This window comes from Natrix helvetica (assembly GCF_964273705.1).
Source record: "Natrix helvetica genome assembly, chromosome: Z".
Taxonomy (NCBI): domain Eukaryota; kingdom Metazoa; phylum Chordata; class Lepidosauria; order Squamata; family Natricidae; genus Natrix; species Natrix helvetica.
In genome coordinates, this window is record NC_138554.1 from 104,012,258 (window position 1) to 104,035,195 (window position 22,938).

General features: G+C 38.1%; 1 protein-coding gene across 2 annotated transcripts in view; it reads left to right on the top strand.

Annotated features, from left to right (window-relative positions):
- The first annotated feature begins 2,236 nt into the window (after positions 1 to 2,236).
- CRPPA (CDP-L-ribitol pyrophosphorylase A) overlaps positions 2,237 to 22,938 on the top strand; it is a 54,168-nt gene continuing 33,466 nt past the window's right edge. The window contains exons 1-2 of one of the 2 annotated variants that reach the window (XM_081932282.1): positions 2,237 to 2,645; positions 17,412 to 17,691. In XM_081932282.1, coding sequence (XP_081788408.1) covers positions 2,437 to 2,645; positions 17,412 to 17,691 — 489 coding nt within the window. In that variant the 5' untranslated portion in view covers positions 2,237 to 2,436. Of the gene's footprint in view, positions 2,646 to 2,796; positions 2,910 to 17,411; positions 17,692 to 22,938 lie in introns of those variants that run through there. The other variant, XM_081932283.1, reaches the window with a different exon arrangement.

The window sequence follows — 22,938 nt, forward strand, 5'->3', positions numbered from 1 at the left end:
GGGTCTGGATGGAGGACAACAGACTTAAACTCAACCCCTCCAAGACTGAGTGGCTGTGGCTACCGGCACCTCGATTCAGCCAGCTGATTCCATCGCTGGCCATAGGGGGCGAGCAGTTGCCCCCTGTGGAACGGGCGCGCAATTTGGGCGTCCTCCTTGATGCCCGGCTGTCAATGGATGACCATGTGGCGGCCGTGGCAAGGGGGGCGTTCCACCAGGTTCGCCTGGTGCGCCAATTGCGCCCCCTACTGGACCGGGATGCCCTACGCACGGTCACTCATGCGCTGCTGACGTCCCGCCTGGATTACTGCAACGCTCTCTACATGGGGCTGCCCTTGGGACGCGCCCGGAGACTGCAGTTAGTTCAGAATGCAGCCGCGCGGGCTGTGATGGGGAGTACGAGGTACTCCCACGTAACACCTCTCCTGCGCGAGCTGCATTGGCTACCTGTGGTTTTCCGGGTGCGTTTCAAGGTGCTGATTACCATCTTTAAAGCGCTCCATGGCACGGGACCTAGTTACTTGCGGGATCGCATCCTCCCACATACATCCCTGCGGCCAATACGCTCACACAGGGAGGGACTTCTCCTGGTGCCATCCACTGGACAATGCCGGCGGGCGACACCGAGGAGTAGGGCCTTCTCTGTGATGGGCCCAACCCTCTGGAATGACCTCCCCCCCGACATTAGAACCACTTCTGACCTCCGCTCCTTCCGGCAAAAACTGAAGACCCACCTGTTCCGATTAGCAGGCCTGGCATAATTCAACTGTCCCTCCTGGCAAACGCACTATATCTGGTTATTTTAGGGGTTTTTTAATTCACTGTATTTGTTTTTAGGGGTTTGAACTTATTTTAATCTGCTTTGTACAGTTCTTTTAATGTCATTCTTACCTCCTCCATGTCAACTGTCAACTGTACATACTTAATTTTATTGTATCTGATAGATTTTGTATGAACTGTACACCGCCCCGAGTCCCTTTCGGGAGAGGGGGCGGTCTAGAAGCATTAAATTAAATTAACATTAAATTAAAATTATTTACACTAATTCTGTAAAACTTTCTTGTTTTTCAATATAGAAGAAAGTAGTCGATTGTATAGGAGCCACAACATCTATAAGAAATTATTCTGTCCACAGTAGCAAAACTGTATTAATATAACAAATGGAAAGAGTGAATAAAAAATAAAAATTCTACCACCATTTCTAAAATCTAAATAGCTGCTCATAAACAGTATAAAGATCTATATGTAAGGATGCCAGCTTATAAATATTGTCTTTCCAGAGAAAAAAAACTACAAATTTTGGAAGTAGGCATGTGGAGTGCTTTAGAAGTATTAAAGATAAAGGTAAAGATTCCCCTCGCACATATGTGCTAGTTGTTCCTGACTCTAGAGGGCGGTGCTCATCTCTGTTTCAAAGCTGAAGAGCCAGCACTGTCTGAAGACATCTCGTGGTCATGTGGTTGGCATGACTAAACCTCAAAGGCGCCTGGAATCATATTCTACTTGCATCTTTACGTGCTTTCGTATTGGTAGAAGCTGGGACAAATAACGGGAGCTCACTCCATTACGCAGTGCTAGGAATTTGAACCAATGAACTGCCGACCTTTCTGATTGACAAGCTCAGCATCTTAGCTGAGTTCTGAGGAAATAAAAAGTTGTTACAGGCAACATGATATCACAGGCATCAATCTACCAGCAGATACTTTTCACAGTGCCCATCAGAATCTGCATTGTCCATTTTTAATCTTTCAAAACTTTTTAATTAAGAAAAATAGAAAGCATAAAAACCACTATATTCTAAAGTTGGTGTCAGCATTCTTAACCTTTCTAGATGTTATCAAGTATTCGCAGAAGAATAAATACTAAACATATGACCCATAGTATAGATTACTTGCATTTATGATAGTCTACATTCATAGAAAACATAGTTTTATGTATACTTTGTGGCAGAGAATACAACAGTTAATATTTAAGATAAGATTCTGTGACAAAAGGCGAGAATGGGAATCTCTCTGAACCTGTTGGATTTCTAAAAGCCTTTTTTTAGTCAACACACCATCTATGCATGAATAAAAACATTTGAAAGGTACATCGCAATCCAAACAGCGGGCTCAGTCTGAACCCAGCAGCGAGACTGGAAGCTTTTGCTTCTCCAATCAATGGCTTTCCATCTGACTAAGAAGCGCAACGCGTGCGCAGTAGGTAAAACAGCCCCCCCTTCTCTTCCGCCCGTTCTTCGGCTTCCCTTCCACTTCCGAAAGATCCTTTAAAGGGCCAGCGAAGCTTTAAAGAAATGATTTAAAAATGGAGACTGAAATCAATTGTCCCATGAGAATGTGGAGTAATTAAAACGGGGCACTCTTGCGACTCACAGTTTTCAAATCCAAGGCAAAACTATTGAGCTGCTGTGAGTCGTTTTTGAGGGGTAAGCACGTAATGGAGCCGCCGGGGGCTGGAGTCGGGAAAGCCGGTGGCTTAGAAGAGGCAGGTGAGACCGGACCCTGCCGGCGATCGCCGCCAGTATCGGTAGCAGCAGTTCTACCTGCCGGAGGAAGCGGGGAAAGGCTGGGTGGCAGCACCCCGAAGCAGTTTTGTCCCATGCTGGGAAGGCCGCTCATTAGCTATACCGTGCGGGCGATAGAAAGGTAAAGCTATATTGTTGCTGCATCCTTCCGTCCCAAACACACTTGTGTCACTCAGCATCCCACTCCCATGTGCTTAAGAGGGGAAAAGATGCGTAACGGGCCAGGTGATTCCAAGGGCTGTTCCGTTCTACGCATGCGCGCAAAGGGGAGCGGTGCATAGCGAGTTTTGCAAAGCTCATGATAGCACTAAGAGCAGCTTGGCCCAGACATGGAGGGTTTGGGAGGCTGCTGCTTAGCACAGTGGGAAGCATGGCTAAGGAAAAGGTTAAGGATGGAACTTCTCATGTGCAGCTCTGAACTTATCATGATGTATTTAAAGCGAGGATGTGTGCTTTCTGAGTAATAAGGTTCATGGAACGATTTGGATGTATTCATATTCATTGTCTCTGTCTCTGTCTGTCTGTCTGTCTCTGTCTCTTTGTATGCTTTCTAGTCAATGTTGCTTCCTTCCTAGGGCTGAAAGACAGTGAGTAGCCTAAGATCATTCAGTTCCCTTTGTGCCTAAGAACTCACAAAGTCTTTGGTTTCTGACTTGGTGCATTAACCACATCAGTGTTTCTCAAACTTGGTAACGATGTCTGGACTACAACTCCCAGAACAGCGCAGCAATCCCCATGAATTGATGTATGATCTTCATCATATGCACTGTTGTATTCTGGATCCTGAATGGTCTTTTAAAGATCACCTACATTCAAATTTGTATCAATAAAGCAGAGATGGCAATTCACATACACACACCTACAAAATGATAATATGTAGTATTTTAAAATCTAGGGGTATACATCTCTTGACATATGCTTAGTGGTAAGGTTACTTGAGCTGTGTAGTTTGATGTTAGACTTAGACTAACTTTATTGTTATTTTGAAAGTACACTAATTGGCATACATTAAAATAAAATTTAGTTGCATACAGCTATCAAAGGGTCACCAACTCCAATATACACTACACAAACATGACAAAATAAATAATAATTACAAAATTATGCACATACCCACATATATGACATGGAGAAACAACAGAGTCTAGTTCGGATGTATACATGTACATAGTGAGAAAAACAAATCTTGTGACGTTTGGAGTAATTTTAGAATACATTGTTTAATTTATTGTGTTGGGTAACTGCCAGGATAATTATTTTTATTGGTATAATTAGAACTAAGTTTCCTTCAGTTCTGGTTACATTTGTTTCAATAATTAGCTTTAGAATGAGTTTTTATATATCCATATAGTGTTAATCTTTATTTTATGTGAGGGTGATATGTTTATATAGCTTTTAAGATACAAAAATTGAATTGGCATTAGAATCCAGTTTCACTTATTATGGCCTGCCATAAAGTCTGGGCTTACATTTAATGCAATGATAGGCTTTTGAGTAAGTTTTCAGTAGCAGTGTACCTACGTTTTGTGTTAGGTCAGTAGTAATTACTTGAGTTTTATTAGTCTTCATTATTCCTTGTCATGGTAAACTTTAAAGTAAGAACACTAAGATAGTCTTTACTGTAAAACATTTGAAATTAATATAAAAATTAAGTTTAGGTAGGTTTTTTTGAGGATTAATTTACATTAAACAATCTCTTATTAGTAGTGATTTAGTTTGGCATAATCTTTAGTTTTAATTTATCTTTTATGATAGAAGTATGTTCGGGAATTTTTGAATCAATTGTTCAACCATTCAGGGAAAGGTAGGTTTACGATTTGACTTCTTTGAGGTCTAAGGTTTAGTCTGGTATTATATTACTTTTGGATGAGTTTTTAGGTTAGTATAGTCTTAGTTATGATATAACAATGAAGATTGATTGATGAACTGATTTTTCTTTCTCTTTTTTGCTGGCCCTGCTTTAATTGGATCTTTGGGAACATTATTTAAATACCAGTGTTGATTTTCTGGATTATTTTTACAAGAACATCCTATTTAAAATTTAATCAATTTACACTCAGCTTTATAGTGCACTTAGGGCCATTGGTTTTATTCATATTAAAATGTATTTGTGAAACAAATTGAAAAAAGTTCCTTAATTCCATTAAACAACAACAAAAAGAACATTATGCATTTTTCTATAAAAGAAGAAGGCATTTGTGTAGAATTAAGAACAATATATATGCTGAGCAATATACATCTAACTAATTTTTCATAAAATTAATAAATAATGATTAGCCAAAGATATATCGTAAACATCTGTACATCTGTTCTTTGAGAAGGCTCCAATATACTGAATAATAATTTCATGTGGAGAAGATAAGAATGGGTTTTAATTAGCTAGAAATTAAGGTGATCATCATAACTTATTAGGATATTATTTATTTTTTTAATCATCCTGTTGTTTGTATATTTTACTTGTTTATATTTTTCCTTTTAATCAATCTGTCTCCATAAGAGCCTTTTTCCATTTAGCTCTTACTTTGTGAAAGTTATATTTGGAGCCTGAACTCTTCAAAAGGAAAGCCAATTCATTTTTGGCAGGATTTTTATGAAGCTGGAAGTATTTTCACTGTAATTCACTTCAGAATTATACAAAGTTTGATGATTTGTTTATATTGATTATTACATTATGAAATGTCTCAAATTATTAAATTGATTAACAATAATATATTTATATTGCATTTAATGTTGATTTATTATGTTGTACTTAGCTTTAAAGTTACTAGTAATCTTTGTATTTTCCCCCTTTTGGTTTCTGAATAATAGAGTTATAGTATTAAATTTTCATTTTATTACACACTGGTAGGAGTTCCAAATTCCTGGCTATAATTTTGTTTTCAATCCCTTTTTATGCCTGCAGGGGATGAAAAAAGACATTAAAACATAGAATCCGACATTCCCTAAGTCTTTTTGTTGTATCTTTTTGATATGTACATCATCCATTCAACTACAGTAAAAATGTTGTAGTATTTTATCATCTGTTGTTCCATGCAGTTCTTTAATTGAGGTTTAATTTAATTTAATTTATTAAATTTCTAGACTGCCCCCTCTCCCCGGAGGGACTCGGGGCGGTGTACAGGAATAAATTTAAAACATACAAACAATCATACACATAGGTAAAAACCAAATTAAACAACCCCTGTACAATTTATAAAAATTAAAAACAGACCTTAAAACCAATCTTAAAAATTTAGAAATAGAACTGAGGTGGGATAGGTGGAATTAGGCCAAGCCGGCTAGTTGGAATAGGTGGGTTTTAAGTTTCTGACGGAAGGAGCGGAGATCCGTAGCCATTCTAATGTCGGGGGGAAGGTCATTCCAGAGGGTCGGGCCCATCACAAAGAAGGCCCTTCCCCTAGGCGTCGCCCGCTGGCACAGCCTAGTGGACGGCACCTGGAGGAGTCCCTCTCTGTGTGAGCGAATCGGCCGGAGGGATGTATGGGGCAGGATACGATCCCGCAAATAACTAGGTTTCAGGTTTGTTATGTATTTTGACTTTGAGAATTTGTCATAGTTGTATTTTTAAGTTTTCTGTAAAACCATCTGAGTTAAAGATAATCCAAACTAATAGATGATTTGAAATCAAACAAACAAACAGGATAAACTTACAACTTCACATTTAATGGACCATACCTGGTTGAGAAAAATGGAAAAACTTCTAAATGAAGTTTCTTGTTGTGCATGTTGAACAGAATAGTCTGGTTCTGGACCCACCCACCCCTTAAAATCTTTTATATATTTTGTGTGATGGAATTGTGGGAAACAAAATGGGTTTGTATTTGTTCCAAGCATATAATTGAAAGCACAAGCATGAAATAATTTTGGCTTGGGACAAATAATTTATTTTTCTTCAGTGCATCAGTGTGAGTCATTATGTTAGTTTTGCATCCAGCACTGCACTCATTGAACTAAAACTTGCTCAATTTCATTTAATTTAGATCGAGATAGTTAACAAACTCTTCAGGAACTATAAGAATATGTTTTCCGGCATACTCAAAATGATTTCAGTGGCCTACTGAACCAACCAGAAAGCAAAGCGAGTTACCCACTTTCTTATTTGCTAAGATTATTATCTGAGATCTATATGAAGCACAGAGTTCGTGTTAGAAATATAGATTATGCTCTGAGTCAGTAAACTCAGAATCCAGATTGATGAGGGCAATATGCTGACTCTGTAAACACCTTAGAGGGGGCTACAAAGCACTAAGAAGTGGTATATAAGTCTAAGTGCTATTGCTATTAAGGTCAATTCTTTGCTTTGTAGGATGTTAACTTTGCAATTATTTTTTTAACTAACAGACTTTTTTAAAAAAACAATGAAGTTGGGTAAAATAAAACTTCACATCCACTAAGGCATGGACGGCGACTTTCGCTCTCAAGCACCATGTTATCAATTCAGGTTTTAAAGTCTTGTAGTTTGCATAACTGTTTTATGAAAGTTTTTGATGCTATTCAGTTTTGTTTTATTGTTCTTTGTCAATAGAACTGTTATATGAGGAAAAATAGGCATGGAAATGGAAATTTTGCATTCAATCAGGCAACTTTAGGATACTTTATACTGTTACGTAAAATGGCTTCTCGGGAAAATGGTTCATTCACTTATTTATTACGGGCTAAAATAGCTTGTTAGGAGAATAGATAGCAACAAAATAATTTTGCTCAATAACTTGGAAAATAATATTAATATAGTTGGTCTTTGGCTTATTAACTTAAATAAGTCTACATCTGTTAGCAATCCACTTATAATGAGGAAGTGTAATCATGTCTCCATTCATATGATAGCAATATCAGTCTTTTAGCTTTAGTAAGAGCATGGGCAATCCATTTATGTTATCCTGTTGTCAGATTTCATATACTACCAATATAGTTCAAGTAAAGATTATCATCTCAAAAGTTTTAGCTTTTGTTGCACAGTCACATTTATATAATCCACTATTTTATTTCAAACATAGTAAGTATAGGGCATTGGGAAACATATGATTTGAAGAAGTATTATAACTATTACATTTCCAAGAAAATGCTGTCTTAGATAGTCTTTTTCTATACAGGCGCAATAAAGTTCAATACATTCTAAGCAGTTTTCATTCGCAGTTTGACCTATTGACACTATTGCTATAGAAGTGAAAATATTTTCCTATTGTGTAGGCAATATAAGAACGTCTCATTCTTTATTCCATTTCTTAACTTCCAAATTTCTAATTAATCAATTGGTAAAACTATAAAAATAAACAGTAAGTCTTCTAAGTTTAAAAGATTTAACTAATCGTTTTAATATCTCTTGTGTCTCTGAAAATGCTGCTGGCAAATAATGTTATTAGCTTTGTAGCTGTAAAAATTACCTGAGTTACATCTGATAGATGAAACAGCTGGTCCTCAATCTACAACAGTAATAATGGTTGTCTGCCTACTGCAGTCGCAAATGGGGCTAGCCGTTAAGTGAGTAAGTCTTCCTTAATGACATCTACCCTCCCTGCTCTCTCTGAAGCTCTTGGTAAACAAATGTGTGAGTTGTTAAGTGCGGCATAAGATGCCTTATGGGTGAATGTTGCCCTGTCAGCTGGCCAGGGTGCACACGCGCACTCACCAGTTGACTTCGATCTTCTTTTGAGGCCATTATTTGCCCTCCGGAGACTTCAGGAAGCCTCTGGAGCGCGAAAAACCGGCCTTACGGGCAAACCAGAAGTTCAGGAACAGACTTCCGGTTTGCTCGTAGGGCTGGTTTTAGCCCTCCAGGAGGCTTCCCTGAAGGCTCTGGAGGGCAAAAAATGACCCTATGAGCAAACCGGAAGTCACTCCGAGGGTCATTTTTTTGTCCCCCGGAGCCTTCAGGGAAGCGTCCTGAAGGCTCAGGAGGGCTAAAACTGGTCCTACGAGCAAACTGGAAGTCCTGAAACTCCTGAACCCTGAAGCCTCCGGAGGGCCTCTGGGAGGGTGATGGAGGCTGTTTTCATCCTCCCCAGACTCTTATAAAGCCTCTGGAACCTGGGGACAGTGAAAAAAGCACACCAAAAATGGGGGAAAGCATTGGTCGTGCGGCCATGCATGCTGGGGTCATGCGCATAGCATTATGGATGTAGCATGCCCACACTTGACCCCTCTGCGCTCCTCCCCTTTTGGCACACGAGCCAAAAAAGGTTCGCCATTGCTGGCCTAGGGACATTAAGAATACTGGTGGGAACCCATAGGAGCCCAGCTTGTGATCTATTGCCTATTTCCAGGGGGAGGGGAAGTTGTCAAGCAACACTACTGGGGACAGTCCCTCTGGAAAGAAATGCATTTTAAGCCAATGAATGATCATCATCTTCCAGGCTCTTACCTGAATTTGAACATGCCTGTCTCAATTCTTAACTGGGCATTTGGAGTTCCTTTGGGTGCAGCTATGATGGCTTTCAGGAATTTGGTTTGTATGGTTTATAGCAAGTCTTTCTTTGCAAAGATTCCTGTTTGTGCCCCATATAGAATTTGCTCCAATGTTTTGGCCTCGAAAAGTTTTAAGGCAGCAGGTACTAACTGCTCTACACCTGTGTAAAGGGAGTGCTTAGTTGCATTTGAGGACCTATTGGCTGCTTGCAATGTATGATACAGGTATGCTTTCCATGTCCCTTGTGAGTTGAAAACCACCCCAAGGTATCTAAGTGTTCTAACCTGTTCCAAACTATGCCTTCTATTTTCCATGAGTATTGGCTAGGTCTTTTAGCAAAAACTAAAATTAAGGACCAGCTTGTTTTGCCCGCAATAGCCAAGTGTTGCCCTAATTGCTCTCTTCAGTCCTATAGGAGTTTGTGAAATAATAGCGACATCGTCGGCATATAGGAGAATCAGAATTTTGCGTTGCGCTAGGTTAGGAGGATGCAGCAGGGTTCTGTAAGAGATCTATAAGGGGGTTGATAGTGAAGTTAAAAAGGGAGAGGGACAGGATGCAACCCTATCATACTCCTTTTTGTACCCTTACTAGGCCAGTAAAAGTTCCTTGAGGATTGCACCTCACTTTCAAGGTGGAATTGTCATACAATTTTTGTTTGATGAAAAGGAGGTGTTTATCGATAGTAGTGCATTTTAATTTCTCTCAGAGTGTGTTCCTTGAGGATATTGACTCAAAGGCCTGCTTAAAATTAAGGAAGACCATGAAAAGAGAGGAATTTTTTTATACGTGTATTTTTGTAGTAGATGGTGGAGTACCAAGATGTGATCCACTGTAAATCTTCCTTCTCTAAAACAAGCTTGTTCATCTTTGATTATCCCCCCTGAAATTAGCCAATCCTGAAGTTTATAGTTTAGGTGCATACAGTTTACTAATAATGCTTAGAAGACTAATGGGTCTATAATTGCCTGGGTTGTTTTTATTATCTTTTTAATAAATTGGCATGATTGCTTTTCGGTCTTTTGGCTAAGATCATGTGAAGAAGCTTTCTAACCCTGCATCTCTGTCAGGATATAAGTTCAATGCAAAACGCTTAAATCTAATTATGTTTTAAAATAATTAAAATAATTAATCTTTTAATTGCAGACCAATTTCTTTTCAGTCAATTTTGTTGGCTCTGTTTGACAGTCTGCATTTTTCTTAGCAGAATAAATATTCACATTTTTGTAGGATACAGCATGCTCAACTTTTTTAAAACAAAAGTGACATCTGGAAAACATGAATTACACATTTTCTGCAAATGTAGTACAAAGTAGGAAGTTTAAAAATATTTTTTTCTCAGAGAATAAACAAGTTGTGATATTTTTTAAGTATTAGTGATTAAAATATGCTTAGAATAATGTAAGTATTTATTATATTATAGCTTTTCTTTATTTCCAATTGTTTTGATAAACAAATCAATTATTTCCATTACATTCTGCAATAGTGAAGATCAAAGGGTTTGTGTAATGTTTTTGTTTTTCCACATACAATACAATACAATAGCAGAGTTGGAAGGGACCTTGGAGGTCTTCTAGTCCAACCCCCTGCCTAGGCAGGAAACCCTATATCGTTTCAGACAAATGGCTTTCCAACATCTTCTTAAAAACTTACAGTGTTGGGGCGTTCACAATGTCTGAAGGCAAGCTGTTCAACTGATTAATTGTTCTAACTGTCAGGAAGTTTCTCCTCAGTTCTAAGTTGCTTCTCTCCTTGATTAGTTTCCACCCATTGCTTCTTGTTCTGCCCTCAGGTGCCTTGGAAAATAGTTTGACTCCCTCTTCTTTGTGGCAACCCCTGAAATACTGGAACATTGCTATCATGTCTTCCCTAGTCCTTCTTTCTATTAAACTAGACATACCCAGTTCCTGCAACCGTTCTTCATATGTTTTAGTCTCCAGTCCCCTAATCATCTTTGTTGCTCTTCTCTGCACTCTTTCTAGAGTCTCCACATCTTTTCTACATCGTGGTGACCAAAACTGAATGCAGTATTCCAAGTATGGCCTTACCAAGGCATTATAAAGTGGTACTAACACTTCACGTGATCTTGATTCTATCCCTCTGTTGATGCAGCCTAGAACTGTGTTGGCTTTTTTGGCAGCTACTGCACACTGCTGGCTCATATTTAAATGGTTGTCCACTAGGACTCCAAGATCCCTTTCACAGTTACTACTGTTGAGCAAGGTGCCACCTATACTGTACCTGTGCATTTCGTTTTTCTTGCCTAAATAGAGAACCACATCAGCTCTTTTCCAGTCTTCTGGTAGTTCCCCGGTGCTCCAGAATCTCTAAAAGATATAATTCAGTGGTTCTGAGATCTCGCCTGCTAGTTCCTTCAGAACCCTAGGGTGTAATCCATCCGGTCCTGGTGATTTGAACTCGTCTAGGGTAGACAGGTGCTCACTTAACATTTTCTTCCCTATTTCAACTTGTGTTCCTAATCTGATTTTTGTGGTGCTGTTTTTGATAGGTTGGACTGTTTTATCCCTTTGTGTAAAGACAGATGCAAAACATGAGTTAAATAGTTCTGCTTTCTCCCTGTTGCTTGTCACCTTCTTGCCACTTTCTCCCAGCAATGGACCAATTGTTTCCTTAACTCTTTTCTTGTTTTTAACATGTTGGAAGAAGCTTTTTTTGTTATTTTTTACTTTTGTGGCAAGCCTTTCTTCATTGTGAGCCTTAGCTTTCCTCACTTCATCTTTACATGCTTCGGCTATTTGCTGATATTATGCCTTAGTTATGTTCCCCCTTTCCACTTTTTGTACTTTTTTGTCTTTCAATTTGTCACAGAGTTCTTTATGCAGCCATGCTGGTTTCTTTTGGGAGCTGTTATTTTTCTTCTTCGTTGGTATTGTGCTAGACTGGGCTTTTGTAATCTCGGGTTTCAAAATTTCCCAAGCGTCTTGAGTTCTTTTCTCCTTGAGGACTCTCATCCATGGAATTCTTCCCAAGCTCTCTCTAAGTTTATTGAAATTAGCTCTCTTAAAGTCCAAGATTCTAGTTTCACTTTGTTCTACTACTTGTGTTTGCATAATGTTGAATTCCAATATTGCATTGTCACTTGCCCCCAGGGTTCATGTGGCTTCAACACCTTCTATCATTTCCTCTCTGTTAGTGAGAATTAAGTCCGATATGGCTGATCCCTTCTCTACTTCGGGGGAAACAAAGTTGTCTGCTAGGTTTGTTAGGAACCTGTTGCATCTTCCACTTGGTGCAGAGTTTGTTTCCCAGTTGATGTCAGGGTAGTTAAAATCCCCCACTACTATTGTGATGTGCTTCCTACATACCTTAGTTAGCTGACTAGCAAAAAGTTCATCTACTTCCTCTGCTTGGTTATGTGGCCTGTAGTATAGACCTAGGGCAGTGGTGGGCAACCTTTTTTTTCAACTGAGCCAAATCTCGCCAAAACCACGATTGAAATTTATTTTGAGAGCCACATTTTTAAAACCGAAAATACATAGGATGGTACACTGTTTTTAGTTTCAATAAGTTTTTATTGAGAATATTCTGCATGCAAGTATCCACATAGGTCGGGAGGATACAAATAACACAACTAATAAAACAAAAACTTTAGAATGATATTATTTATCGATAACGTTAAATTCCGTAAAATTTGCCTTACAATGTAGAGAAAATTACATCCTGACAATGACTGACAAAGTCACAACCACTAATGTGAACATTGGCCTTGCATTTCCTTGGATAGTTTGAGTAAGTCAGGTTTGTATGTTGTTGTTTTTAATTTCATCTCTCTCTCCCACTTTCTTTCTTTTTTTCTTTTTCTTTCTCTCTCTCTCTCTGGCTCTTTGTCTCTCTCTCCCTCCCTCCCTCTCTATCTCCCTCTGTCATTTTCTCTGGGTGTCTATCTGTCTCTCTCTCTCTCTGTATCTCTGTCTCTCTCTCCTCCTTCCCCCATCTCTGTTACTCTGTGTGTGTGTCTGTCTGTCTGTCTCTCACTCACTCTGTGTGTGTGTGTGTCTGTCTCTGTCTCTCCCTCTGTCCTATGACTGCAGAATGCTGCAAAATATCATAAATGCAGGCCAGTTGTTGAGTGTTTCAAATGTGATTGGAACACTCAACAAGGTGACCACAGTGTGTGTGTGTGTGTGTGTGTGTGTGAGTGAGACAGACAGACAGACAGAGAGAGGAACAGAGAGAGGGAGTGAGAGAGGGAATCAGAGAGAGACTGACAGAGTCTGACAGAATCAGAGAGGTACTTTTAACTACCTGGCAGCGGCGTTTTGCCTTGGGGGGCTCCTCAGAACATCCCAAGACTTCGGAGGGAAGCTTACAGCCCGGAGCAGGAGCAAAGCCCCTTTCCCAACTGGCCCTTCCTCCCTCGGAACGCTTCGGAGGGAAGCTTCTGCAAAAGCCCAGGCAAGTGACAACAAGTTCCCGCCGTTACAAAGTCTCCGAGGCTGTAATTTTCTGAGCTGTGCGCGCGCACCTGTTTTCCACGGCGTAGAGCAGCGGCGAGATTCTGCGTGGCGAGCGATGATTCCAGGGGCCATCCGGGAAGATGAACACGGGGGACCCTGCCCCCCCACTGATGGCCTCCGGAATCATCGCTCGCCGCTGCTCCACGCCGTGGAAAACAGGCGCGCGCGCACAGCTCAGAAAATTACAGCCTCGGAGACTTCGTAACGGCGGGAACTTGTTGTCACTCGCACGGGCTTTTGCAGAAGCTTCCCTCCGAAGCGTTCCGAGGGAGGAAGGGCCAGTTGGGAAAGGGGCTTTGCTTCTGCTCCAGGCTGTAATTGCGGCTATGTTTTCCACGGCATGGAGCAGCGGCGCAATTACAGAGGCTAGCTGCAGAGTCCTGACTTTTGGGGTGGCCGCCCGAGAGGAGGGAGGGGAGCGGGCGCCCGGCACACAGAAGAGCCGCATTAAAGTGTGTAAAGAGCCGCATGTGGCTTGTGAGCCGCGGCTTGCCGACCACTGACCTAGGGCAATGTCATTCCCCCCCAACCTTTAATATTGACCCAAATGCATTCAAGATAGTTCTCATCATTATTGTGCTCTATTTCTGTAGAGAGATAATTATTTCTTATGTATAGTGCAACTCCACTTCCTCTTTTATTTGGTCTATTTCTTTTAAATAATTTAAATCCTTCTAGTTTTATGTTCCATTTGTCGGTTTCATCCCACGAAGTTTCTGTAATGGCAACGATATCGTATCTGCCCTCATTTACTTGAATTTCTAATTTGCCCTGTTTATTCCTCATACTCTGTGCATTTGTGTATAGACATTTGAGTCCATTTTGATTGACCCTGTGTTTATTGTCTACATAACCTGTGTTATGCCTGACTGCCCCTATTTTCTTGCCACTTGTATGATTCATGCACATGGTATGGCACTCACTATTAAATGCTTGGTTTTGCTTGACAGCGGGAGTGATAATCTTACCCGCACAAACATCTGTGTTACATGCACTGATAACCCTATGAATTTTAGATTGCTGGGGGCAGAAATGTTCTGTATCAATTAATTCTCGGTCTCCGCTGTTCAGTTTAAATGTTTATCCAGAAAATCTGTGAATTTAATGCCAAGTAACTCAATACCTTTCTTGGATGGGTGCAAACCATCTCTTTTGTACAGTTTTTCATTGGACCAGCTGCAGACATTATGACTAATAAAACCAAAGCCTTCCCTTTTACACCACTCCTTTAGCCACACATTAAACTCTTCTACACACTTGCTCTTTCCTTTTTGTTATATACTGGTAAAACCTCTGAAAAGATAAGCCTACAACCTATACTGCTAAGTTCATATGCCAAGCTCTGGAAATCATTCTTCACAGAAAGTGAATCTTTTGGGGACAGATCATTTGTGCCAAGATGTATAATAGCATCAACATCATAGGCCTTACTTGCATTCTTGACTATCTTAAGAATACGCATCTTGTCACTGCTGGCAGTAGCACCTGGCAGACACCTGACCTTTTTTAAAACCTCCATATCCTTTCCTAAATTTACATCCCTTATGATTGAATCATCAACCAGAACGAGACTTCTCTTTTTGCATACCTGCTCTTCTTATGCGACTGATGTGTGATACCTGGTTCCCCATTTCGCCTTTCCGAAGTAAGTTCTTCATTGTGGACCATGATCCCCTGCTTATTTGAGTCATCATTATCACAATTACCTTGACCTGTCTCTTTAGTGTCCCCATTAGGGTCAACAAGGGCGCTATATCTGTTATGCTGGGTCACAGCAAAAGCTTTCTGTTTATGGTTCACAGCTCTCACCTTGCCAGATCTCACAGTTGTCCAGACTGCTCCTGCAGGATCTTTGCGGTAGAGGGGGCTGATAGTGTGGCATCTCCGTAGAGTGGAATGGCCAAATTAGACACCTAATTTCTGCTTGGAGAGCACAGATTAGAGATTCTAGATAGGTAATCTGTCTATGTAGACTAGTAATTTGTTTACAAAGGGGACAATATCCAAATTTGAAAAGAGTACTACGAAAGACAGGTGCAAGACAGCTATTACATTGAACTAAACCGGTCATTTTGAAATAAATAAAATCACAATTTCAAGCACACTAATCCAGAATGTATTATTACTATTTTGGTTTATGGGCATATGATTCACGCGCCATTAGGCGCGCGGGCCACTACCTGCCCCTCTTTTTTTCTCTCCATCCCCCACCTTCCAGTCAGTAGCTCCAATCACCAACCACAGGAAAGTTCACATGAAATGGAGTTAAAAGGCCACTACCTGCTCCTCTTTTTCTCTCTCCTTCCCCCTCTTCCAGCCAGCACATGAACTGCTTGAAATCTTTTTAATATTTTGGGGAGCCACTTAATCAAAGTACATAATTTTAATAAATGTACTTTTCTAATGTACTGAATATGCATGAACTTGAATCATTCATGGAATGAGACAGTTCAAAGACTGAGAAAATGTCTACAGCTTCCTCACATCCTGGATTTGATCATTTGTTTCAATGCTTCTCCTCAGGATGCCACTATAGAGCGTTGCATGCCAAAACATCTAGACACAGGGAGTTTTTCCCCCCTTGTGCCATCACTCTGATGAACACCTAATATTTACTGTATTGTATTCTGTCTCAGTATATTTACTCATGTTATATGAGTATAGTATTATTCTTTTCTCATCTTCTCTACTACCATCTTATTGGTACAATAGTATGATTATTTGAATATGTTACTTTGCATGTACATTGAGAACCTCTGGAGTCAAATTCCTTGTGTGTCTAATCACATTTGGCCAAATAAAGTATTCTGTTAAGATAGCATTAGTTCGTGAAGTTGGATATAATGTTTGTCAGCTTTAGCTTCAGATCGGTTTCAACATTCTTAGTTCCACACACAAAAACAGGATGATGTTTTTCTGCTGACCATGTCAATAGAATTGAGAAGAACAACACAGTTTACGCAGTGCAGTACTTGCATTGGTAGGAAAATATAAATACCACATTACAGACACAGAATTTTAATAATTAAAAAAAACACAGTTCTTCGTTTGCGTCAGTTGTGTTCTGAAAATATGTATAGTTGCATGATAAAATGTTAGTTTTAATATGTATTTTATGCTAGTAGAGTATTTATCTTCACATTTTAAAAAATCCTTTTTTATTAGAGTTTGAATATATAAATCCAGAGCACTCTTTTAATATGATAATATGTGCCCTAGATCTAAGATATAAAACAGGAGATAAACATATTAAAAATACTGCATTAGGAAAATTTGCTGTGGAATTGTCAACTCAAGTTTCCTATAAAATATAAATAATTGTATTACATAAACATAAATTATAATTATATTAACTATTAAAATTCAGCAGGAACATTTTTATAATCACTAATAAAATCCAACAACATATATATTTCTTTCTATATTTCCTTATTAGATTTATATTCAGATTCTTATTTAGAAACTCAGTTCAAGTCAACTAGGTATGAGGTAGATTGGATATTAGATTGTCTAAAGTCACCTAGTTAACTCGTTAGGCTCAGGTTGGAATGGAACCTGAGTCTTCCTAATCAAACACCTTAATCAAAATAGACTTTAAATTTAAATGTTATCTTTGCCTTGCAACTTCCTCAACTAACAACCCCATGGAAAACTCTCAAGGTGGATCTGAAGTCATAAATGTAAACTGCGATTTGGAAACAGATTATATTTCCATCAAAGTTAGTAAAACATAGTTAGTCATGACTACAAGATGTTTTTCTTTTCTAGTCATAATCTTATTATTAATTGTAAACTCATTGAATATATATTATAAATTATACAGTAAATATTTGTTCTATGTCTTTATAAAGTATTATGGTGAAAAATAGACTAAATGTATAGACAAAATTTGGAATCTATACTATATATATATTGATACTATATATTTATTTCCAAATAGAATAAAATTTAAACATTACGTTCCAGGAAGTTTTAGACATTGTATTTTTTCTTTAATGTCTTACAGAATCAACTGGATTACTGATGTTGTTGTTGTGGTCTCTCCAGAGAATATTGAAATAATGAAATCTATTATTAGAAAATACGGCCATGAACGGACAGCGGTAGTGGAAGGAGGATTAACCCGTCACAGATCTATTTTCAATGGATTGAAAGTATTTGTAAAAGGCAATACATTCTGTGCTCCACTCCAGAAACCAGAAATAATAGTAATCCATGATGCTGTCAGACCATTTATTGAGGAAGATATTCTTTTTAAAGTGGTTATGGCTGCCAAAGAGCATGGGGTAAGTATTATAAAAGATCTGTAATGTTGTGCTAATAGTAATATTCAGTTTAGTCTATCAACCTTATATTCTCCATTAATATCCATAACTAAAATTATTGACCAAGATTTTTTTAAAATACTCAAGATACAAGTGTTATGGACCCATGGCAACTTTTAATTTGTTTTTCTTGAATGAATAAGAGTCCCCAGTACAAATTGTGCACATTGCTTTTAAAAATGAATGGATCTTAATTCCAGTGTGTAGTAAATGATGTGGAATGGGAAACAGAGAAAAATACCATTAGAAGTTAAAACTCTTGTGCTTGCCTTGTAACCTTTGAATGTTAGCCGTCTGAAAATATAATTAACTTCAGTAAAATATATTAAAATTATTTTAAGGGTTTAAGTCACACTTAAATACAAGTGAAACTTGAAAAATTAGAATATCGTGCAAAAGTTCATTTCAGTAATGCAACTTAAAAGGTGAAACTAATATATGAGATAAGACTCATTACATGCAAAGCAAGATAGTTCAAGCTGCGATTTGTCATAATTGAGATGATTATGGCATACAGCTCATGAAAACCCCAAATCCACCATCTCAGAAAATTAGAATATTACATGCAATCAATAAAACAAGCATTGTACATAGAATAATATCGGACCTCAGAAAAGTATAAGCATGCATAAGTACTCAGTACTTGGTTTGGGCCCCTTTTGCAGCAATTACTGCCTCAAGGCGGCATGGCATGGAAGCTATCAGCCTGTGTCATTGTTGAGGTGTTATGGAAGACCAGGATGCTTCAATAGTGGCCTTCAGCTCTTCTGCATTGTTCAGTCTCATGTCTCTAATCTTTCTCTTGGCAATGCCCCATAGATTCCTATGGGGTTCAAGTCAGGCAAGTTTGCTGGCCAATCAAGCACAGTAATCCAACAGTCATGGAACCAGGTTTTGGTGCTTTTGGCAGTGTGGGCAGTCTGATGAGAGCAACTTTTGTAACTCATTTGGAAACCAAGGACCCAGAGTATGGAGGAAGAATGGAGAGGCCAATCAAGCACAGTAATCCCACGGTCATTGAACCAGTTTTTAGTGCTTTTGACAAAAGTTGCTCTCATCAGAAAAGAGGACTTTGGACCACTGAGCAACAGGACTTTGGACCACTGTGCTTCATTAAGACCAGGGTCAGCGCAGCCGTCTACCAGGAGATTTTGGAGTACTTTATGCTTCCTTCCGCAGACGAGCTTTATGGGGATGCTGACTTCATTTTCCAACTGCCCACACTGCCAAAAGCACCAAAACCTGGTTCAATGACTGTGGGATTACTGTGCTTGATTGGCCAGCAAACTCGTCTGACCTGAACCCCATACAGAATCTATGGGGCATTGCCAAGAGAAAGATGAGAGACATGAGACCAAACAATGCGGAAGAGCTGAGAGCCGCTATTGAAGCCTCCTGGTCTTCCATAACACCTCAACAATGCCACAGGCTGATAGCTTTCATGCCACATCGCATTGAGGCAGTAATTGCTGCAAAAGGGTCCCAAACCAAGTACTGAGTATATATGCATGCTTATACTTTTCAGAGGTCTGATATTGTTCTATGTACAATGCTTGTTTTATTGATTGCATGTAATATTCTAATTTTCTGAGATGGTAGATTTGCAGTTTTCATGAGCTGTACGCCATAATCATCACAATTATGACAAATCGCAGCTTGAACTATCTTGCTTTGCATGTAATGAGTCTTATCTCATATATTAGTTTCACCTTTTAAGTTGCATTACTGAAATAAATGAACTTTTGCACGGTATTCTAATTTTTTGAGTTTCACCTGTATGTAGCAAAATGTTTTATTGCCTTATCATATTCCATCTAAAAGTTTAATAAGTAAAGATTGTTTAATTTTCTATACTTTAAATGCTTAAATCAATGAAATACTGAATATTGAACTTGAATATATTTAATAGGATAAGTAAGTAAGAAATGCCTTACTTCTGTGAATTTCTTTATTTTATTAAAACAAAGAATCAAAAATATGTTATGGATGTCAGAAATAGTTAACATAAACAGAGGTAATTGAAATAGTTATTACAATCAATATTAGCCATATTGATTTTTACTTAATCTGTTACATTTTCACATAGTATATCAGAACATTCTAAATATTTATCCCAAATTATTCAGTAAAATCCTTTCTCTTTTGTATGAGGAATCATTACTCAGTTACATTGTTGTAAGAAAGACACCAAAAGCTGGACTTTTGGGGGTGGGGTGTAGCTAAGCAAGAAGAAGGGAATGAGAGAGGCATTTGATAGAGTAAAAAGAATAAAAGAACATGATCAGTGTCAGGGTGGATTTGATTTAAATTATTAATGTATCTTAAATAGAAAACTATCTTTAGATACATTTTACTCCAAAAACATTTTCTTAAAATAAATTTGATAAAAATAAAGAAAAATCTGATTTAAATAAGAAAATCCGGTTTAAATGTAAAAATATGATTTTTAATTTTTTTTAAAAAAATCATCGATTTTTATCCACCTTGATCAGTGTAAATTAAACGAGAAATACTAATAATCCTTTTGACAAGTTAAAGAGCCATTTTATAAATAAGAATAGATGAAGATTTACAGTATTATTGGTAAAAATAATTATTTAATTAGCCATTAAATAATTCTATCATGAGTAAATGATAGAATATACCCTCATGTTATCTAAGATTCTAGGAAAAAATCATTGAGACCAAATATAAATTTAAAGTTCCTGTTTTAAGTTAAATATTTTAGGATTATGGTAATGGGATTTTAAAGTATATTTATCTCCAGAAAGAATTCAGAAGAAAATACACAATTTTTATTAAGTAAACTTTTGCACGTTAAACATTTTTCTGAAAACAAAAAAAATAAACTTGTGATTTATAGGTTTGATAATTAGAAAGGAAAGAACTGAAAAGGAGGAAACCATGAAGTAAACTTCAAGTTAACTTGAGATGATAAAATATAAATGCATTTATATAAGATTGCTATAAAAAAGATTGGAAACGTCTTGTGTTTCATCTTTCTACCATGTATTAAAATTAAAATGAACAGTGATTAAGATATATGTACATATATGTACACACACAAATGTTTGTATGCATACATGTATGTGTGTTTGTATGTATATGTGTGTATATATCTATGATGGTGAACCTATGGCACCATGCCCCAGGTGGCACATGGAGCCATTTGTTAGGGCACGTGAGGCGTTGCCTATCAGGTCCAGCACCAGATGACTTCGGCCTTCATTTTTGGCCATTTTTTGCTGAGGCTTCCGGAGGGCAAAAAACAATTCAACATGCAAACCGGAAGTTCAGGAACGCACTTCAAGTTTGTGCGTTGGGCTGTTTTTCTTCCTCTGGAGGCTTCAGGGAAACCACCTGAAGTCTCTGGAGGGCGAAAAGCGGCAACCCAAAAGTCAGTTCCCGAACTTCTGGTCTGCTCGTAGGTCCGTTTTTTGTTCTATGGGGGTTTCTGTGCAGAGCCTATGCATAGCTAGTGCCTGCATCCATAGAAAAACAATATAAATATTCTCTTTTTTGGCATAGTAAACTGGAGTGTCATCCTAAATCCTTCCTTATTGATGGCCACAGAAAAAAATATACAAAGCCTACTCTGAAACATGAAGTGGGATGAATGAGAAATCTACATAAATATTTCTTTGTTAAACATTTTTATGAAGAGTAATTATTTCCTTTTTAAATTATGTACTTAGACTTCCTAGTTTTTTTATAAAAAAACTTGGCTGAAACTTAACATTAAATCACTCATGCAACAATGATACTGTAAATTCAGATTCTGCATACCATATGAATAGCATAATTGTATGAAGTCCTAATGTTCTTGAAATGGCAATTGATCAAGTAGGATATTGCACTTTTTAATTCCACTTGTCAGTAGAATAAATTACATTATTACATTTACTAATCAGTTTGTTATGTGCCTGCAGGATTCAAATATGGAGCTTATGAGAATTACTAAATTATGCCCTAGTAAATTAATTTTATGAAACAATCTCCTGTTTGTTAGAATATAGCTTTGTAACCAATTAAATTCCATTTATGTTTTGAAGCAATTCATAATTAAACATACATTTCTAGAAACCCATTTTTTGTTGCCAATACAAGTTGTGAAAGGTAGTGAATACAGAAGAAGGCAGCATTCCAAAGCCCCTAGCAATTTTATATTGCCAACAGTTTTAACAGTACCACAAGGGAAAATGTTTTCGGCACTTTTTTTTTAAAAAAAGAAACTTGTCAATCCTGAAAGATAGGATTAGGAAACTTCTTAACTCCAATTTTCTCATGAAATCTTATAACCAAAACTTCAGTTTATTCTGTTATAACTTCAGGAATAAGTTAATATCATTCTAGTGCCTTTTCCTTAAAACTTGGATTATTATTTCATTAAAAAAGATGAAATGGGAGTGTTTTGACATTCAGATATAGCGCTAGTATATGATTAAACCAAATACATAAAGATAGATTTTGATATGAATATTGATTATAAAAATATCTGTTGGGAGATTCAAAAAAATATGCTACACAAATATTCTAATTTTAACCATAATGTTTATGCAGCGATAATACTTGGTCCATTGCCAGTCTTTTAACAGATAACAGATTAACAAGTTTGCAGGGATGTTATAGGTCATTTAGTCCAATCCCCTGCTCAAGCAGAAAATCATACACCATTTCTGATAAATGGCAGTCCAATCTCTTCTTAAAAGTCTCAAGTGATGAAGCTCCCACAACTTTGGAAGGCAAGCTGTTTCATTGGTTGATTTTTCTCACTGTCAGAAAGTTCCTTCTTATTTCTAGGTTGAATCTCTCCTTGGTCAGGTTCCATCCATTTTCCAAAGCACCTGAAAGCCAGACAAGGAATACCTTTACTTGCTTTAATTGATGTCTATTTGTTTGTTTCTCATATGCTAAATACAATTCATATGGTACCGTGTTTCCCCGGAAATATGACATATCCTGAAACTAAAGCCTTGCCACATTTTTCGCGTGGGCAAAAATATAAGCCTACCCCTGAAAATAACCCCCCTGGACAACCCCCCCTCCTTTGGCCAGGCAGAGCACCGCTCACCGGCATAGTGGTATCCTGAAGGCGCCAAGCCACGTGAGCCGGGGGTGAGAAAGGCACTCAGGATACCACTCTGTCAGTAAGTGGTGCTCTATGGCTGTGGGCTGGCTGCTGGAAGACTCTCTGTCTGGAAGAATCTC